This window comes from Pristis pectinata, chromosome 23, assembly GCF_009764475.1.
Source record: "Pristis pectinata isolate sPriPec2 chromosome 23, sPriPec2.1.pri, whole genome shotgun sequence".
NCBI lineage: Eukaryota > Metazoa > Chordata > Chondrichthyes > Rhinopristiformes > Pristidae > Pristis > Pristis pectinata.
This window is the reverse complement of record NC_067427.1, coordinates 26,485,069-26,505,791: the sequence shown is the minus strand read 5'-3', so window position 1 is coordinate 26,505,791 and position 20,723 is coordinate 26,485,069. Positions and strand designations below refer to the sequence as shown.

At 43.0% G+C, this 20,723-nt stretch overlaps 1 protein-coding gene across 2 annotated transcripts in view; it reads left to right on the top strand.

Annotated features, from left to right (window-relative positions):
• The window catches only part of abca2 (ATP-binding cassette, sub-family A (ABC1), member 2), a 417,188-nt gene extending 404,371 nt beyond the window's left edge, over nt 1-12,817 (top strand). For both annotated transcript variants that reach the window (XM_052036764.1, XM_052036762.1), the window contains exons 47-49: nt 2,008-2,145; nt 3,392-3,598; nt 8,894-12,817. In XM_052036764.1, the coding sequence (XP_051892724.1) occupies nt 2,008-2,145; nt 3,392-3,598; nt 8,894-8,929 (381 nt within the window). In that variant the 3' untranslated portion in view covers nt 8,930-12,817. The remainder of the gene's footprint in view (nt 1-2,007; nt 2,146-3,391; nt 3,599-8,893) is intronic.
• Nucleotides 12,818-20,723: the final 7,906 nt, after the last annotated feature.

The window sequence follows — 20,723 nt, the reverse complement described above, 5'->3', positions numbered from 1 at the left end:
TCTACTTCCTCGGAAGGCTAAGGAAATTTGACATTTCCTCAATGACTGACCAATTTCTACAGAGGCACCATAGAAACCATCCTATCCGGATGCATCACAGCTTGGTATGGCAACTGCTCTGCCCAAGACCACAAGAAATTGCAGGAGAGTTGTGAACACAGCCCAGTCCATCACACAAACCAGCCTCCCCTCCATTGACTCTGCCTACACTCCCTGCTGCCTTGGGAAAGCAGCCAACATAATCGAGGGCCCCTCCCACCCCAGTCATTCTCTCTTCTCCCCCACCTCCAGCCGGGCAGAAGATATAAAAGCTTGAGAGTGTATACCACCAGGCTCAAGGACAACTTCTATCCTGCTGTTATGGGACCCTTGAAAGGACCTCTCATACGCTGAAAGATGAACTCTTGATCTCTCAATCGACCTCATCGTGGCCCTTGCACTTTATTTCTCTACCTGCACTGCACTTTCTCTGTAACATTATATTCTGCATTCTGTTTTCCTTGTTACTACCTCAGTGTACTTGTGTATGGAATGAACTGTCTGGATGACATGCAAACAGAAGCTTTTATTGTATCTTGGTGCGTGTGACAATAATAAACCAATACCAACTGTGCTGATCAGATTCTTGTGCATGTGCACTCATCACCTCACTGCTTGCTGCTCTGCATTGGTTGGATGCCCAGTAACGTCCGTTTTCCACTTCCTGATTATCAACCCCCTGCACTGCCTCATCCCTCCCTTTTCTTTCTGGCCTTACGAAGCCCTGTAGCCCTCTGAGATCTTTGTGTTCTCTAGTTAAAGCCTCATGACCATCTCCCAATTTTAATCACTCCATCACTTCGTGCTTTCAGTTGGCCGGATCCTAGGTTATGTAATTTGCAGAATGAATTGTAATCTAAATCCTTCCATCTCTTGAAGAAAGACACGATGATGCTGGAGGAACTCAGCAGGCCAGGCAGCATTCGTGGAGAAAAGCAGGCGGTCAATGTTTCAGGTCAGGACCCTTCTTCGGTGTCCTGAAGATGGGTCCTGACCTGAAACGTTGACCGCCTGCTTTTCTCCACGGATGCTGCCTGGCCTGCTGAGTTCCTCCAGCATTGGTGTTTTTCCTCTAGATTCCAGCATCTGCAGTCCTTTGTTTCTCCTTCCATTTCACGGTCACTGTCTACAGACACTCCTTAAAACCTTGATCTTTGATAAAGACTTTAGTCATCTGACTTTGATGTCACATTTTGAATGATAGTTCTCCTGTAAACTGATTTGAGACATCAAGTTGGTTGCGTTGGTAACTAAACATTCACAGAAACAGTTGGCCTCCATATCCTCTGATCCTGAACTTTCAACACACTTATCAGCAGTGATTAAGATCAGTTTTGCTTTGTTCAATGGTTCTGCAGGAAAATATGATACTGATGCCTTATTTCCTAACCCAGGGAAAAATACAGTGGTCACTAACCGATGCCACAGTGTGTGCAATAAGGAAGGATTTGCATTTATGTGACAGCAGTCATGACCTTCATGCTTTCTGGCCAACAGAGTGCTTTCGTTGAGAACAGTGCGGCCGATTGGTGCATAGAGAGATCCCATTAACACCAATGTGGTAATGATCAGGGAATCTGTTTTAATGAAGCTGGTTGAGGGATAAGCATTAGCCATGATGTTGGAGAGCTTTTGTTCTCCACAACAGTGCCATAAGTTCTTTTATATTCACCTCATAAGATAGACAGGGCCTCTATTTCATCAATTTGATATTGGAATGTAGAATAGAAACACACTTATGATTGGAATGCAGAGTAGGAACTTGAGGTGATGAAATATAAATGTAATATGGTATTTCTGTGTGTCACAGAGTGAAACAAAACATTCACAATAATTGTGATAAAGTGAGTGTGCAGAAATGGTTTATTTGTGATTATTTTACTTAGTTCCATTTGCTCCAGTGCCATAGTCAGGACACCATTTTGGAAATTTGCTATCATAACATTGCATGTGCTTGTTTTGTTGCAGGAGAGGCACCACACCAAAGTGCAATACCAGCTGAAGTCAGAAAACATTTCACTGGCGCACGTTTTCAGTAAGATGGAGCAAGTCGTTGACGTGCTGGGAATTGAAGATTATTCTGTCAGTCAAACTACACTGGACAATGTGAGTATATCCTGAAACACAAGAAGAAGGGTAATGATGATTGGTGGATCTCCCACAAGGACTTCACCATAACCAGTAGCATATTTAAAACACTTGGAAATGTGTAATATTCATCATTCAAGCATGAAGAAATTTAAACACAAACACCTGCATCCATCGTGGGTCATTGGTGGTATGTGAGCTTTGAGCAGTGGCAGATGGTGTTCCTTTAAAATTTACCATTCAAAGTATTCCCATCTTTAACCAGAAATTCTGAGATGCTTTCTATTACTATGCATGTAATATTTAATATTTCAGTCATAAATAAGCCATTTTACAATTATACTTGTCTCAAAAGAAAGTTGACAGCAGGTAAGAAATAATTCTGAATACTCCAGGTGACAACAAAGGCCCCTCCAGCAGTCTCTCTGTGTTTATGTCCCAATATTCTTTTGTGTTGGCCAGTTTTATGTAAGATAAAATATCGCCAACTCCCCAATCTGATAAGACATTTCTAAATGCTGTACTGAATCTCCTGTGCAAACATTACAAGTGGGTTCTGGTATATCATGAGCAACTTTGTCTTAGGTTGAGTTAGTTGGCATGGAAACAAGCCCTTTGGCCCAGCTTGTCCATGCTGACCAGTATGCCCATTAAGCTAGTCCCATTTGCCCACGTTTGGCCCATATCCCTCTAAACCATTGATTCTTCTACCACCCTCCTACACTAGGGATAATTTACAGTGGCCAATTAACCTACCAGACAGCACATCTTTAAGATATGGGGTGAAACTGATGCAGCTGGGGGAAATGTGCAAACCTCATACAGACAGTACCGAAGGTCAGAATCGAACCTAGGTCTCTAGAGCTGTGCAGCAGTAGAGTTAATGCAGCATCATTGGAAAATTCCCTAAAGCCTTTGACTGAAAGGCTACGTGTACGTAACAGAAATGTCAATATGAATAAAACGTTTGCCGTACCTCATTGTTACACTTTTGCAATATTTATTTACTTCTGTAACTTATAGTAATTTTTATTTCTTGCACTGAACTGCTGCCACAAAACAACAAATTTTACGACATATGTCAGTGATAATAAACCTGATGCAGATTCTATAGACTTGAAGTTCAATCACCTTGAACCAGAAAGCTAACTGCAGTCTCCAGAATCTTTCCTGTAAGCTTCTCCAGCAGTCTTCTCCTCCAAGGTGCACCTCTAGAAATGGCCGTTGTTGTTGAGAGCTCTGTCTTCCATTCTGGTCATTGCAGGTGTTTGTAAACTTTGCGAAGAAGCAGAGTGACAACCTGGAGCAGCAGGAAACGGTCAGCACTGGGAGCATGCACTCACCGGTCAAGCGCATTCTCAGCCTCCTGCGGCCAAGGGGCACCCCAACAGAACTACAAGCTCTGACTGTTGATGAGCCCGAGGAGTTAGAGAGTGATGATGAAGGGCTAATCAGCTTCGAGGAGGAGCGTGTAAGTACTGCATGAGATTGTGATTGAGGGTTCATTATGTTACTAAGCCCATAATGTTCACTCAAATATCCATTCCAAGGTGAAGGCAGGGTGCCCTCCACAGGAAACCAAGGCTGTTGGCACACAGACCAGACACTGCAAATTCCCATAGCCCGGAATGTACCATCATGTCCTAGAGAACTTGTCGGTCACAGGCCCAATTGGAATTAGGGAATTGGAGTGGTTGGGGAGAACAGGCATTGTGAGTTTTTTTTTGGGGGGGGGGGGGAGTGGAATTGGAGAACACTAGCTCAATGCATGGTAGAAGGGCTCACAAAGTACTGGCACTGTGGTAGAGGTGTAGGGATTGGGATTTGGAACCGGAGACCTGAAGTGTGCTTGTATGGATAGTGGAGCAGGGAATGGGACCAGAAACACATTGGGGGGGGGGGGGGGAGGTGTGTGAGAGATTCAATAATGTCAGAGGAGAGGGATGCTAAAGATGTGGCTAAGCAGTTTACTTCTCGGGCAGATTTCCCAGTTCACAGGTTAAGACCACATTATCCCAACATGTAACCAATGACAGGGACCTCAGGAAGTTCTGCAGTGCTCCAGAAGGACAGAACACAGGAAATGACATGTCAATGTAAATAGAGTCAAGGTCACTGACTACATTTGCATTGACATGATGTCATGTCAATGAATGTCAGTGCAGTGGGCAGCCTGTGGGCAGATTCCTGTGAAATCAGCTTGCTGTAAATTTTCCAAGAACCTCATAATAGTTTGAAGCAGGTGAGAGCACATTACCAGACAAACTTAGCTGATCTTGGTCCTGGTTGCACCTGAAATAAAACACGTGTCTTCCAAGGAACCGTGATTACCACAGTCGACCTGAGGTGGCCAAGGCACGTGTCTCTCACCAGCGCAACCACCGTCACCCTCTGCAGTAACCTCAACCGTTAACATTCCTATACGTTCTACCGTGGAATATGGCTTTGGGGCATTGCAAAACAAACCAGAAGTGGTCATTACTGAAATTTTTTGTATAAAAAAGGGATTTTAAGCTGAAAAATGCTGAAAAATACTGTTATGCATAGTTTTACTGGTAATAAGGGATGCAGAGTTGAGTGGCTGGAACTAAGGATACTCCAGTCATGGTGTAATTGGATGATGGTTAAAGGACAGAATAGCTTATGTTATTTTCTGTGCAGCATTCGCATCTGTTAACCCCAATTCCTTTCACCTATAGTACTGTCCATTAAGAAATTATTTGATAGAAGTATTCAGAATAATGAATCGATTTGGTAGGGTGAACAAGGGGAAGCTGCTTGCACTGACAGAAATGTCAGCAAGTAAAGGATACAGGTTTAAGGTAATTGGCATGAAAGCCAGAGGTTCAGTTTGGAAAATGCTTTTAGGTAGCAAGTTGCTATATTCTGGCCTACACTGCCTCAATGAGCAATGGGCACAGGTTCAATAGTATAATTCACAAGGGAACTGAATAAATACTTGAAAGAGAGAAAATTGCAATACTTTGGAGAAAGACCAGGTGAGTGGGAGAGGGCATGCATTTAAGGTGAGAGGGGGTAGGTTCAGAACAGACATGAGGGGTACGTTTTTTTTTACTGAGAGAGTGGTGGATGCCTGGAATGCTTGGCCTGATAGGGTGGTGTAGACAAACTCATTGGGGGCTTTCTAAAAGGGCTTGGATGGGCACATGAATGAGAGGAAAATAGAGGGATATGGGCATTCTGTAGGCAGAAGGGAATAGCTATGTCGGCACAACATTGTGGGCCGAAGGGCCTTTTCTGCGCTGTACTGTTCTATGTTCTACTTTGGGAAAACTTTGACCTAGAGTGTGGATTGACAGAGGAACTAAATGGCCTCCACTGCTGCAAGGTTCTGTGATTCGACTTGCTCCTTTCCTCTACTTGCAATCCCTTCTCTCCTGCAATTTTCCATCCTTTCTCCACCCGTCTCCCACCCAACTCTCAACCTGCCTGTCTCCATCTGAGTCCCAAGTTGCTAATTTGCATCTTTTGTATGGTTTCTCTATTTGTTATCGGAAAGAGAGTGTTGCACCTCCTTGAACCACTGCAACCCTTTCAGAGAAGGGCACCCACAATATTGCTGGATAGGGAGCTCCAGAATTTAGAGCCACTGAGGACGTGTGATATATTTCCAAATCAGGGTGGATAGTGCCTTGAAGGAAAACCGTGCAGGTATTGGTGTTCCAATGCATCCTTCTTGTTGATAAAAATCACAACTTTGGGATGTGCTGTGGGAGCAACCTGGACAAGTAATCGCAGTATGTTTTGTGGATGGTACACACTGTTGCCACAGTGCCAGTGGGAGAAGCAACATGCATTTCAGGTGGTGGATGGGCTGCCAGTCAAACAACATGCTGTGTCCTGGGTGATATCAAGCTTCTTGAGAATTGGTGCATCTGCACCAATCTCAGCAAACAGACAGCAAGCCATCGCCTTCCTAATATGTGCCTTGTGGATGCTGGAAAGATTTTGGGTGTCAGGAAGTGAATCATTTGCTACAGGATACACAACCCCTGACCTGCTCTTCCTGCTACAGTATTTTGTGGTTGTTCCAGTCAAGTCTTCCATCAAAGGTGACCCACCAGGATGATGAGGTAGGGGTCTCTATAATGATCATGTTATTGAATGTCAAGAGTGGGTGGCTAGCCCCTCTCTTATTGGAGATGGTCATTGCCTGGCACTTAAGTGGCAAGTGACATTCTGTGCCTGAATGTGTTATCTGTGTGCACACAAACATGGACAAATTCATTGTCCAAGGAGTTGCAAACGTGTTCAATCATCAGGAAACATCCCCACTTCTGCCTTTGTATGGAAGGAAGCTCAGTGATAAAGCAGCTGAAGGAGTTGGGTCTCGAACACTGTCCACAGGGGCTCCTGCAGTGATATCGAGGGATGAGGTGATTGGGCCTCCTATCACCGTGGCCACCTTCCTTTGTGTGAGCGATAACTCCAACCAGTAGAACTTGATGCCCATTGACGTCAATTTTTACCAGGGTACCTGGAGATCATGTTGGTCAGATGTTGTCTTGATCTCAAGAGCAGATGCATCCCACCTCTAGACTTTTAGCTCTTTGGTCCATGTTTGGAGCAAAGCTACTGAGGGCTAGAGCCAAGTGGGAGCAAGACCATCAATAACATTTGAAGTAGAATTGAGAGGAGATGGCTGTCATCTCCAGTGCGTTAGGTACCAGATTCTGGAGACGTTAAATAAGGATCAGAGAGCAACCCCACCTCTGCCTTGAGTGTTATTTATAAATACTGATCCACGAACACATTCCTCATAAAGTGATTGTCATCATGTCTGGAGAATGAGACAACACTAGAGGTCAGGACTGAACCCAGGTCTTTGGTGCTGTGAGACAGCAGCACTAACTGCTGTATTAACATGCCACCTCTCCCTTCGGTTTACCCCTAGCTAATTCACCTGTAGGTTCCCTGAGAAAAAGGCATGCCTACTAAATCCACTCCTGCCAGACTCCATAGTTCTCATCATGCAGCCCTTGTACAGGGGCTCCCCGGGTTATGAATGACCTGACTTACAGAAATCCGACTTTATGCAAATTCTCCCATTCATTTTTAAAGCATATTTCATGCTAGTAATAAATAATAATGCTAGCTTGAAAAATACTTTAAAAATGAATGGGAGAATTTGCATGTTATTCACTAATGACTGGATACTCTGTATATTCCATTAGTTTAATTATAAGTAATGTTAGGGTAATTATTCAATTAAATAAAAGAAGTATAGCAAGTGTATGTAGAGTGATACAATATGGGTTAATATAGAAAACGGACAGTCTGACTAACGGAGAAATCGGCTTCCCAGGAATGGAGTCCTTATGTAAGACGGGGACTGCATGTATATGACATTTAGGAACTGTTGGAGGAATTTGTGTGTTAAACCTGCACCCAGAATCTGGTTTCTACGTGGGGCCCAGTAACCCTCTTACTTACGGCTCAGATCAGGGCAGCACACAAAGAAAATCTCTCGTGCAGCAGTGGTGAGTTTCTCAAACAAGTCAGTTTTTTCAGGCCTGTTACAGTGTTCACCGGGGAGCACTTCAAATGAGAGCTCAAAGATACTCCACTGATCCAAAAAAACTTTCCAGCAATTTATAGTATTTGCATTATAATAGTTACTTACGGATTTCACAATTTCATCAGTAACCCACTTTTTGTAGTATTTGAACTTTGTTCTATCTCTGCAGGGGTTGCTCTAACTGCCTGACAAATGGAACTTTGCTTCCTTTGCCGGACAGCTATTTCCCCCATTCTCCCTGCAATTGAGTGCTCGAATTTATGGTCTTGTCCTTCTGTCCTGACTCAGCCTATCTCACGATCCGTAGTCCTGCATTTAAGCTGTATTCTTACCTCCATTTGTTTACCTCTGCTCCATCTAGCTATGCCCTGTAATCTAAACACTTCCCTGCCTGTTTCTTCTGAGTGACCTTTAAGCCATCTCCACTAATGGACTATTTCCCCATCATCCCTTTCTATCTTGCATGACACTTAAATTGACCACGTTACATTTCCCAATTTTTTTTATAATTCATGGAGAACTTTGCATCATCCCAATACAAGACAACAGGCAGTGCCAGGAATATGTGTTAGAGGTGACTGAATATATGATTAATCATTCCTTTAAGTTAAACCACATTAAATGAAGACTTTAATTCCATTAACCAAGAGCCAATGTTGCCTAGTAGCATGAGTGGATTTGGTAGCCATGCCTTTTTCTCAGGGAACCTATTGATGAAGTATCTGGCAGTAAACATAGAGAGAGGTGGCATGTTAACACAGCAGTTAGTGCTGTGGTTTCACCGCCCAAAGACCCAGTTCAATCCTGACCTCCAGTGTTGTCTATGTGGAACTTGCACATTCTCTTTGTGACTGCATGGGTTTCCTTTAGGTGCTCTAGTGTCCTACATCTTAAAAACAAGGAGATATGTGGCTTCTATAAATTATCCCTTAGTCTAGCTATGTTCGAGAAGAATCAAAGGGGATTTGATGGGCATATGAGAGAAAATAAGTTGTGGGGGTAAAATAAGGAGAAGGGGGAAGGGATTGCTCTGCTGGGAGTTGTCATGGACTTGATGGATCAAATGGCTATCTCCTGTGTGTAATAAGTTGTGATACCATGATCAATGTGGTTTGGGGCAGATTTGATGGATCACCTGGACTGTTCCTGTCACTAATTCCATATGTTGGGAAGTGCAGTTTTAATGCATGACTCTAGATAGATGTCCTCCGTTTTTTCTCTTTTTAGGCTCAACTTTCGTTCAACACGGACACATTGTGCTGAGAGGGCGATGTCCCCTGAATACATCTATCTCTGAAGACCTTGTACACGGCAATTAAGAACTTTGCATCATCCCAGCACGACCAACGGTAGTGTTGGGAGTAAGGATTGGAGGTGACTGAATATATGGTCGATTATTCCTTTGAGCTGAGCCACTTCAAATGGAGACATTAAATCCATCAACCAGCAGGGAATGCTGATTAGTTGGCATGAGTGGTTTTGGTACCCATGCCTTTTCTTTTCCTGGGGAAGTATTGGCGAAGTTGCTCTCCAATAAACATGAGTCCTTTACATTTTATTTAATGCAGAGTTGTTTTATTTTAATGCACTGTCAAAAAATAGTGTGTAATATCCATCTGCTGTGCATTTGAATATTTTAAAAAATATTTTTAAGAACAGTGCAGAAATGGTGAGCAAAGTATTTAGAATCTTTATTTTCAATTCCAAAAGCACTGTAAACACTCAGATATATAACCCTTGCCAAACAACACATGCATGAATTTAGCCAATGCATCCTTAACCGCCAGCCCACAGAGGTTTAGAGTGTGATTCAGAGAGGGGTAATGGGATTCCTCCATTCACCCTCTCCTTACTTCCCTCTACCCCTACAACTAACTTTGAGAAGTTTTAAATGCTACCCAGTTTAATATGCATAATATAAATTCCGTGCACAAGTTTAAATAACTACCTTTGCTTCTCGAATAGTGTCCTGGAGTGTCTTATAGAGTAGCCGGCGGTTAGTCCATCAGTCATTGCCAGCTTAGACTAACTGATTAGGATCTTCATTTTCAGAATTGGAAAAGTCAGGGTCTTCTGAATTATTATTCCACAGGCAGAATTCTAAGAACGAAAATACGATTCTATTTTTAAAAATATCTTCTTACATAAGCATTTTCCTGCCATCTGACTAAACCCATGGTGTTTGCTCACTGCTACTTTTCAGGCCCACCTTCAACCTCAAAACCAGTGATGAAAGCAAGCCAAACTCATGTTGCTGTTGTGGTCCAGACCATGTTAAACACTTCACATTGACCTATCCCCTTTTAGAAATCACAGTAAATTCTTCAGGTCTTCAACCTATGTAAGTGGTGGACATTCACACATTACCTTCATAATATTGATGACAAATTGATTCATTCGGACTCACCTAATCTATTCAATATCATAAGGATCACTTGGCTGAAATGAATGTGGGACAAAAGAATTCAATTCCAACTGCACAGAGTAGACCTGTATAGTACAAGAACCTGTGTCAGATCAGTTACTATGCTCTAAAGACTGTTTTAGGCTGAACAACTCAGGTACGGGCTGAAGAACAGTTCCAAGGGATATATTGTGGTATTAATTCATCCTTGGTCATGTGTTAAACAGGCTGTGATAGATTACAAGCATTGTGCATTGCATCTGATATCATTAGAACTGAATTTCAGAAGCTGAATGCAAGGCACGTACAAAACTATATCACACACAAGGTTAAACTTCTACGCTTTTATCTTTAGTTTTTCAACATTTATTATTGATCTTGTACCGGCAGAGAGTTATTTATTACATCCCGTACAAGTACGTTCTAGGCTGAAGCACGAAGTAAAATAGAAATTAAATGAAAGTGCATTGGCTATGAAATAACATGCAAACTTCATCTAACTTTCTTAAAATCTTTAAACCTGAACTTAAATCCATCACCTGGCAGTTAAATTGAAAGTTAGAATTAAGAGATGACGCTGCCAGACACTCAGACACAATGCCAAAGCACATTCTGAGCCAAAAATTAAATGTCAGGAACTATTTAATGAGTTGATTTGTTCCAATTAACATAATGCTTTCCAATTTGAAATGTGCATGTTGAAATTCCTCTGAGTGTTTACATTGAGCTGCAGTACTTACAACTTCTCAACCTAAGTTTGTGCTTATGCTGCAACTTCTCTTGAAGGTGCCCTATTTAAAATAAACATGAACAATACAATGCAAATGTAACCTGCTATAATTAGAGGTGAATGGTTGGTACTAATGCAGCAAATTACTATAAAGATTCTAAACAGAAAGTATTGAGATATAACTCACATCTGAAATGGAATGTCTCATCGATGTATATTTTTTACCTTATAATTATAAAGTGTCTCCCACAGTGGCCATAATGTCAAAGTAACATTGTAGTTAGCACTTCATCTGAAATGGAGGCTGAGATAAAGTGACCAGAGGTGTTTGCCTGTTGACCTGGTCAGTGTAACGCTGTGGTGGGGTCTCTAACTAGATTTTGAGCTCAGGCACTGGCCACACCTGTGTACCTGGCAGGTAAAAGGAACAGTGAAGGAATGGTAATGAACCTCAGTCCTTCCACAGAACCGTTCGTTCATTCATTTTCAAAGCCATTTCTTCTGCTCAGTCAATGCTTTGGAATCAAGTGGTAAAGATTTTGGGCCCGGATATGATATGGCGGCTTTGTTAATTTTTTTTAAAATAAATTTTTTGGCACATCTACATTATTAATCAGTGCAATAAAAATAAAAAATAAAAGATAAGGGAATTAATTTAGAGATCATTAGATTTTTATCCACTTTGTTAATTCTGACTTTCAGATAGCAGTATTTAAATGGAGTCAATGAAAATAATAAGATTTAAATCTGTCGCATTAGCCTTTTCATTTAATTTTCTCTTCTGGATTTTAATTTTCACTTCATTGAAGAATTCTTCCTGAGATGTGAACACTGTTAAATGTTAACTGCTTGAACCATGACCATGCATTGTGCCTTGCAACATTTTAATGCCACCCTTTACCCAACACACTTAAATACAGGTGATCAGAATATTTGGAAAGCTGCACACTTTTTAGAGAAATTATGCTGTGAAGCTTGGCTTAAAATAACAGGGTATGAGACACATGGATTTCCATACTGTGCAAACAAAAACCCAATATGAACTGGAGTAAAGAGAGAGAAGCATTCAACCAACGTCCTTTAGAGAAATAATGAAAAGCATAATTATTTAATTCAGCATATGTATTTTCCCTTGGTATTGATTAGCCTTGGCTGGTGAAAGGAAAGGGGTATCAGGAATGACAAAGCAGGAGTGTGATGCTGTGAAATTAAGTGGCAGCTTACTGAGGCAAACTTCGCTGCTGCCTTTTCCAATTATACACTTGAGCTCCCACTTAACTATAAGATTATAGTTAATCAAAATCAAAATTTCTTTCACATTTGTGCTCTATCATTTCTTTACCTCCCCGGCACCCAAAGTGGTAAACCCACCCAACTAACAAGCCACACAAAAGTGTTTTTTTTTTAAAGAGGATTGGTTAGTCCCACTCTATTCCAGTGTGGGAGGAGGTAGAAATGATACAAGTCTGTTACTGTGGCCATCATAAAATATTGTAAAATAGGATTAGTACATGAGCAGTGCAGTGGTATTAACAGTAGTTGTAATGGCCTTAAGCTTCATTGCTGATCTGAGCAAATGCCCATTCAAAACTTTGGTATCATATACTCCTCTCATTCTTAACCCTTCAACACCAGTCGCAAAATCCCCATAAAACTTCCTGACGTAAAGATCACACTTTTCAAAATGTTATTTTAAAAAGCTTTGCATTGATTTTGCCCAAAGTCTCACTCCTTTCCAAAACATTGCACACTCATGTATACTTCTGCAAAAACTTTGTGTCTGGCCTGTTGAGCTCAGCTTTCACCATCAATCAATTTGTGTGTCAGTGGAATCGTTGAGACGCCTGTTTGCGAGAGAAGTGGGCATGTTAAATGGTGTCATATTTGCACATTTCTGTGTGTCTCTTGTCATTTATGGGTTGGAAGCACCCTACATTGTTGTAATATTTTTTGTTCAGGGCGATGACAGAACATCTGGCTAGCTAAATAAATATTTGTTTTGTTGTATAAAACTCTATTGAAGAGGTTCTGGCTTTTCAATTAGATGGATACACATGGATAAAGAATATATTTATTAATAAGTAGCTGCTCACCCTACTTATTCTATCCATTATTCCCCTGAACTTTATTGATTACCTTTTCCCCTTGCTCCATAAAAACATCAAGGCATAGTATATCATTGAGCTAGGTGTCATAGATTGTGGCAATTATGCTTGCCTAAGGAGAAACGAGCCCACAACTGATATCCCTGAGGTCTTATGGACCAATAGCTGCCTCAATCTGCAATCTTCAGGCCAACACATTTCTCATCTCCCACTTAGTGTCAAACCAGATCAACAGTGGTCTGTTACAAATTGTGGGATGGTCTATCAGAGCAACAGCAAACATGCCTTGCAATGAAATGTCACACAGGTCAAATGCAATACATTAATAACCAAACCTCCAAACTTGTGTGTGGTGCAGTGATGCGGCAGGTAGTGCTTCTACCTTACAGTTCCAGCAGGACTGGTTCCATCCAAACCTTCGGTGCTGTCTGTGCAGAGTTCTCCCTGTGACTGTGTTGCTGCTCCGTTTTCCTCCCACATCCCAAAGATTTGTGGGTTGGTAGGTTAGTTGGCCACTACAAATTACAATTAATATAGGTGGGTGGTGGGAGAATTGGGAGCCATTGATGGGCATTTGAGGAAGGATAGGTTATTGTAACTTAGTGGGGAAAAGGAATAGAGGGATAGCACTGAGAGCTGGGGTAGACTTGATGGACCAAACGGCCTTCTCCTGTGATATGAGAAACACATAATTTTGGTGTTCTTCTAAGATCTTCCTCATCATGAGGGCCCTAGCTAAATTGTGAAATTTGGGGAAATTGTATATTGTACAATTTTATCTGTCTGTTGCAATTATTTTGGGCTGGTCCATCAGTGCCACGAGGCCTTGCTCACTCCCTGGTCCGCAGTGAAGAAAATCGCAGACAGCTGAGGAAAGGCAACACGTGCCTCATTGGGGACGTTATTAGCAGATATAAAATAGTTTGAAGTATAACAGGTGCTTGTGCAGTTTATGCTGTTTTCCCCACAGAAACATATATGCCAACGGACTTTTTGCTGATTACTGCAATGAATAGAAAGTGAATATATTCTGCAATTTAGTCTTGGGGTCATTGAGTCATCCAGCACAACAAGAGGCCCTTTGGCCCAGCATGTCCATGCCAACCATCAAGTACTCATCTATACTAATTCTATTCACCAGCACTTGGTCTGTAGCCTTCTATACTTCAGTGATTCAAGTGCTCACCCAGATACTTATTAAGTGTTGTGAGAGTGTCTGCCTCCAGCACCCACTCAGGCAGTGCGTTCCAGGTCCCAACCACTCTCTGGGTGAAAAAGTTCTTCCTCAGATTCCTTCTAAACTTGTAACCCTTTATCCTAAACCTATGCCTTCTAGTTCTAATTACTTCTACCATGGAGAAACATTTCTTACTATCCAGCCTATCTATGCCCCTCATAATTACGAACACCTCTATCAGGTACCCCCTCAGCCTCCCTGGCTGCAAGGGAAACCAAACCAAGCCTATCCAGTCCCTCCCGATAACTGAAACGCTCCATTCCACACAGCATCCTGATGGATCTCTACTACACCCTCTCCAGTGCAATCACATACTTTCCAATGCAATCTTGTCCGCAATCCAGCCACTGTTATTTGAAGCTAGGACCTTAATCATATTTGACATGATTGTCCCATGACATGAAATGGCAGCAATCCACCAAACATATAAACCATCCCTGCTGGACATCACAGCTGCCTTAACCAAGCAGTCCCAGTACTTAAGTGATGCCAGTACCCGATAATTTGGAACATTTCCCAAGTATACACAAAAACTAAATTCTAACCTCGCTAACTACTACTGTGTCAGCCTTTTCCCAGTCTTAGATGGAGTCATCCGCAGTGCACAATTTAAAAAAAATCCACCAGTCTTTGACATTCAGTCAAATTCCACCAGAGCAAACGGGCTCCACACCTTACCTTGATCCAACTATATCAGCACTAAAGCTGAATCAAGATCAAGGCAGGGTTCAATTCAGTGTGGCACCAAGAAGCCTGACCTAATTGAAGGTCAAAGAGAAAGCTCTGTTACTGAGAGATGTTCCTGGCATTCATGGGGAATGACGGAGCAGTCTGATCCAGCTGGGATTCACCTTCATTTCACCAGGGATCTGCATCTGCCTCCTGATTGGAATGTATTTATTTGAGCAGGAATTCTCAGCCTGAATATTAGAAAGAGGTAAGTTCAGTTTTCCTTTCTAAACTAAAGTTTATTTTAATGCATTTTTATTATTTATTAATGTTTCAGTGTGTTAATATTTTAATCTTTTTCTGTTTAATGAGAGATAGTAAAATCTCTCGTAAAGCCTCACGGAGTTTGACAGGAGGCAGGGTTCCACCCCAAGTCAAGTGTCTGTAGGAGGGACTCAGTATTTAGAGGCATCGGTTCAAAACAAACTTGAGTGGTGTGCAGAGCTGACCTCACGAGCCTGTGCAGAGCAAATCAGTGGTATTGAGGGCTGAGAGTCATCATTATTGTAGAAAGAATAATGGAACAGATAACATCTGGAAACCTAGTTGTAACTCTCAAGCATACGCAGCAATTAAATGAGAAAGTCTTTTTGAAGGATGAAAGTTGAGAGATAAATGTTGGCCAGGGCACAGGGGGTTTGAGTTAACATCTTACCTGAAAGCTGACACCTTGCACAGCACACACTCTCTCTCTCAGTGGGGCATTGTTCATTGTTCAACGCATCTGTGTCAGCGAGGATTAAGTACTCTGTCTCCGGATTTATGGGAACCTCCCTTTACTAACATTCAGAGAGTCATACAACATAGAAACAGGCCCTTCGACCCACCATGTTGATCCCAACCCTAAATAAGCAAGGCATAGCAGGATACAGTCCTAATCCCATTTGCCCGCATTAGGCCTGTAACTTGCTATGCCTTGCTTATTTAAGTGCCTATCTAAATGTATGTTTTTCATAATCTTGCATGTTATCAGGTCAACCCCCCCACCACCCCAGTCTCCTTCACTCCGGTGCAAACAAATCCAGCCTGTTCAATCTCTCCCCATAACTGAAGTCCTCCAATCCAGGGAACATCCTGGTGAATCTCCTCTGCACTCTTTCCAGTGCAATCACATCCTTCATATAGTGTGGTGACAAGAGCTGCTCACAATACTCCAGCTGTGGCCTAACCAGTGTTTTGTAAAGTTGCAACATGTCATCCAAACTTTTGTATTCTATGCCCCGAATAGTAGAAAATCCTAGGTTTGTAGCACCAATGGGGCATTGTTCAGTGGTCTACCCTTCTGCTGAGGTAGAGCCCAGTACTTGTCACCGTCATTCAACTGGGTATTGAAAAGTCCTTTGACAACATCTGGAAAATACACAATGGGCATCTCCTTCCTTTCGTCATTGGTAATATTCCTCCATATGCCAGTCCCAGTAACAAAACATTAGTTAACCAATCTTGGGAATGGGCAAAGAACACACACTTGTGTCATATCTTGACACAAACACTCACTGTAATTAGAAGTAATTTAGTGGTATTGGTTTATTATTGTCACTTGTGCCGAGGTACAGTGAAAAACTTGTCTTGCATACGGACGTACAGGTCAATTCATTACACAGTGCAGTTACATTGAGTTAGTACAGAGTACATTGAGGTAGTACAGGTAAAAACAATAACAGTACAGAGTAAAGTGTCACAGCTACAGAGAAAGTGCAGTGCAATAAGGTGCAAGGTCACAACAAGGTAGATCATGAGGTCATAGTCCATCTCATCGTATAAGGGAACTGTTCAATATTCTTATCACAGTGGGTAGAAGTTGTCCTTAAGTCTGGTGGTACATGCCCTCGGGCTCCTGTATCTTCTACCTGATGGAAGAGGAGAGAAGAGAGAATGACCAGGGTGGGTGGGGGTCTTTGATTATGCTGGCTGCTTCACCAAGACAGTGAGAGGTAAAGACAGAGTCCAAGGAGGGGAGGCTGGTTTCCATGATGCACTGGGCTGTGTCCACAACTCTCTGCAGTTTCTTGCAGTCCTGGGCAGAGCAGTTGCCATACCAAGCTGTAATGCATCCAGATAGGATGCTTTCTATGGTGCATCAATAAAAGCTGGTGAATGCCAAAGGGGACAAACTGAATTTCTTTGGCCTCCTGAGGAAGTAGAGGTGCTGGTGAGCTTTCTTGGCCGTGGCATCTACGTGATTTGACCAGGACAGGCTGCTGGTGATGTGGACAGGCTGAGAGGTTTATCGCATCTTGATCTTGTAAGGGATGCAGTGCTGCATTTGGGAGACCAAAAAGGCTCTCTGTACACAGAGAGCCAGTCTCATCACATCCCATATCCTCAGAAACAAGCAGATAGAGTGACCAGGAGGGAAAGCTTGGATTGCAGGCTCTGCACCATTTGTGGTGTTATGGACTGCACTCACGTCACCTCAGATCTCTATCTACTATCTACATGAAAAATCTCCCTCAATGTCCAGCTAGCATGTGACCAGAGTTTGCTGGTGGTATTGGTAATCCCTTCATTCTGTGGCAGTTCTTTCTGTCATTGTACTTGACACACCACAGCCTGATGACACTGGACACTGCGTTACAGTACTCATTCTATTGTTTACTGGACATGGCTCCTGAATCCAGTAGGGAACCACATCATAGATTCATAGCGATCTACAGTGAGAGCAGTGGAGATGTACAAGGAATGCAATAGAGCACTCTGTTGCTATCCTGAAGCAATGTTGCACCTGCCTAGACAGCTCATGAAGAGCTTTGCGGTATGAAGCAAAGTAGGCACCCTGACCTGTGGTAGTACATAACATGTTCCATCACTTAACCTTTGGCAAGGGAACAGCCTTTGCCCTCAACAAAAGCCACGACTAGGAAAGGCAAGTAGGAGGAGACAAGTGAAATCTGAAATACTAGAACAGGAGAGAGAGAAAATCTTGAGTGCTGCAAATACCTTTCCTTTTTCACTCGGCTGTACGACCCTACCACCACCACTTGCGTCACTCAATCTCTCCTGATTTCCAGCCTATCACAAGCTATCCCTTTGTTCCCCACTCCCCTAAACTTCCTCTACAACTTTAAACTTGTTTGATTTCTAATTTTTCCTGGTTTTAATGAAAGACCATCATCTCAAAACTTTATCTCTCTTTCTCCACAGCAGCTGCCTGACCTACTGAGCATCTGCAGAATGGGTCTGTTTTATATTTCAGTTTTCCAGCAATTTTGCTTTAAGTGAGGGTAAAAATGGCTTCGGGCAAGAATATAGCAGACTGGCCATTTCCATTGCATTGAACAGTCTTTAGCACTCACCATGAGTAACTCCCCTCCTAATAATTGTGATTCTTTTAGAACTAGATGAGAAGAATGAATGAACAAGACACTGCAGATGCTGGAACGTGGAGCAAACAAAAAAACAACTGGTGGAAGTCAAATGGGTCAGGCAGAATCTGTGCAGGCAAAGGGCTGGTCACATTTTGGGTCGAGAGCCTGCATCAGGACTCAGTGTAGCAGAAGAGTAAGCTGGCTGGAGGGACAGCAGAGGAGAAATGGAAGGAATTTCTATAGGAAATAAGGAAATTGCAGGATAGATATATTCCAAGAAAAAAGGTTTTGAATGGAAAAAAGGCACAAATGTGGATAACGAGAGAGGTGAAGGCTAAAATAAAAGCAAAAGGGGCGGCGTACAAAGAAGCAAAAATTAGTGGGGAAACAGAAGACTGGGAAGCTTTTAAAAACCTGCAGTGGAGGCCAGATCAGTGGGGGCGTTCAAGGAGGAGATAGATAGATATCTAAATAGTCAGGATATCAAGGGATATGGGGATAAGGCCGGAAATTGGGATTAGAATAGTTTTTTTTTCTTCCCCCATTCCCCATTTCTCATTTCTATTTCCCTTTCCTTGGAGCAGACTCGATGGGCCGAATGGCCTGCTTCTGCTCCCTTGTCTTGTGATCTTGTGAAGAGAGATGTCCAGTATGAAGAGGTGAAATGGAGGGGCGAAGCAGGGGTTGGTAAGTGAGGTGTGGGGGATGATGGGTAGATGGAGCTGGGTGGGGGAGGTGGAGGGGTAAGTTTTGAGATGGGTGGAAACAGATGAGGATAAAAATGTCGGGCAGCTGGAGCCGGGTGTGGCGAGGGGAGGGGGAAGGTGATAAGTGGGACCAGATAAGGGAAGGATGTCGCAGATTTAACCTGGTTCCATCCGTCCATCACCCTCCTTTATCTGGGTCCACTTATCACCTTCCAGCCTCTATCTCTGCCTTCTCCATCCCCTCCCCACACCTGCTTCCAGCTCCCTTTCTCCTTCCTTATCTGCTTCTACCTAACACCCACCAGCCTCTGTTTCAAAACCCTTCCCCCCCACCCCTCCCCTCCCGTCCCCCACCTGGCTCCATCTGTCCATCATCACCCACCCCACCCAGTTCTACCCATCACCCACCAACCCCTGCCTCACCCCTCCCCCTCACCTCTTTATGTGCTGCGTATCTTCCCCCCCACAGTCCTGATGCAGGGTCTTGACCTGAAACATGGACCGTCCCTTTGACTCCACAGATGCTGCTCGACCCGCTGTGTTCTTCCAGCAGTTTGAGAATGACCAACGTTGTTAACACAAGCCAACGAGGAGAATGAAGGTTACATGACCTGACACACAGATCCACTACTCTTAACTACGGAGAAGAAACTGTTAAATAATATTAAATATATTCTGTTACATAATTACTCTCATCATAGTTTAGAACATAGAATAGAGAACATAGAACACTGCAGCACAGAACAGGCCCTTCGGCCCACAATGTTGTGCCAACATAGCTAATCCCTCCTACCTACAGAATGCCCATATCCCTCTATTTTCCTCTCATTCATGTGCTCATCCAAGCCCCTCTTTAAAGCCCCCAATGAATTTGCCTCCATCACCCTATCAGGCAACGCATTCCAGGCATCCACCACTCTTTGAGTAAAAAACTTACTCCTCACGTCTGTTCTGAACCTACCTCCTCTCGCCTTAAATACATGCCCTCTGGTATTGGATCGCTCAATAATGGGAAAAAGATATTGCTTGTCCACCCTATCTATGCCCCTCATAATTTTATACACTTCCAACAGATCACCCCTCAGCCTCTGCTGCTCCAGAGAAAAGAGCCCAAGTTTGTCCAGCCTCTCCTGATAGCACATGCCCTCTAATCCAGGCAGCATCCTAGTAAACCTCCTCTGCACCCTCTCTAAAGCCTCACCATCCCTCCGATATTGAGGTGACCAGTTTATTGATCATGTATTTTTAAAAAAAAGCATGCTAATTAACCCAATGCTGACAGTCTCCTTATAGACAAAACTCAGGGACAAACTTCTCTGTCCATTGGGTCCCTGCTTTTGCTTATACTCCATGTAGGATTCTTCTTAACCTGCTTTATCTCACCCTATATGTATTTTCTGTTTCTAAAACAGAAACTGTAAATGCTGAAAACACTCAACAGTTCAGGCAGCGTCTGCGGAGTCACAGGGATTTCTGCAGATGCTGGAACCTGGAGCAATATGCAAAAAGTGCTGGAGGGACTCAGCAGGTCAGGCAGCATCTATGGAGGGAAATAAACAGTCGACGTTTCGGGCCGAGACCCTTCATCAGGACTGGAAAGGAAGAGGGCAGAAGCCAGAATAAGAAGGTGGGGGGAGGGGGAGGAGCACACGCAGGCAAGTGATAGATGAGTCCAGGTGAGAAGGGGAAGGTGGGTAGGTGGGGGAAGGGGGGAACGATGTAATAAACTGAGAGGTGCTAGGTAGAAGAGACAAAGGCAGGGCTGAAGATGTTTTGGGTTGAAGAATCATTGTCAGAAATGAAAGAGAATTAGGTTTAAGTAGCAGAGAAGGTGGTG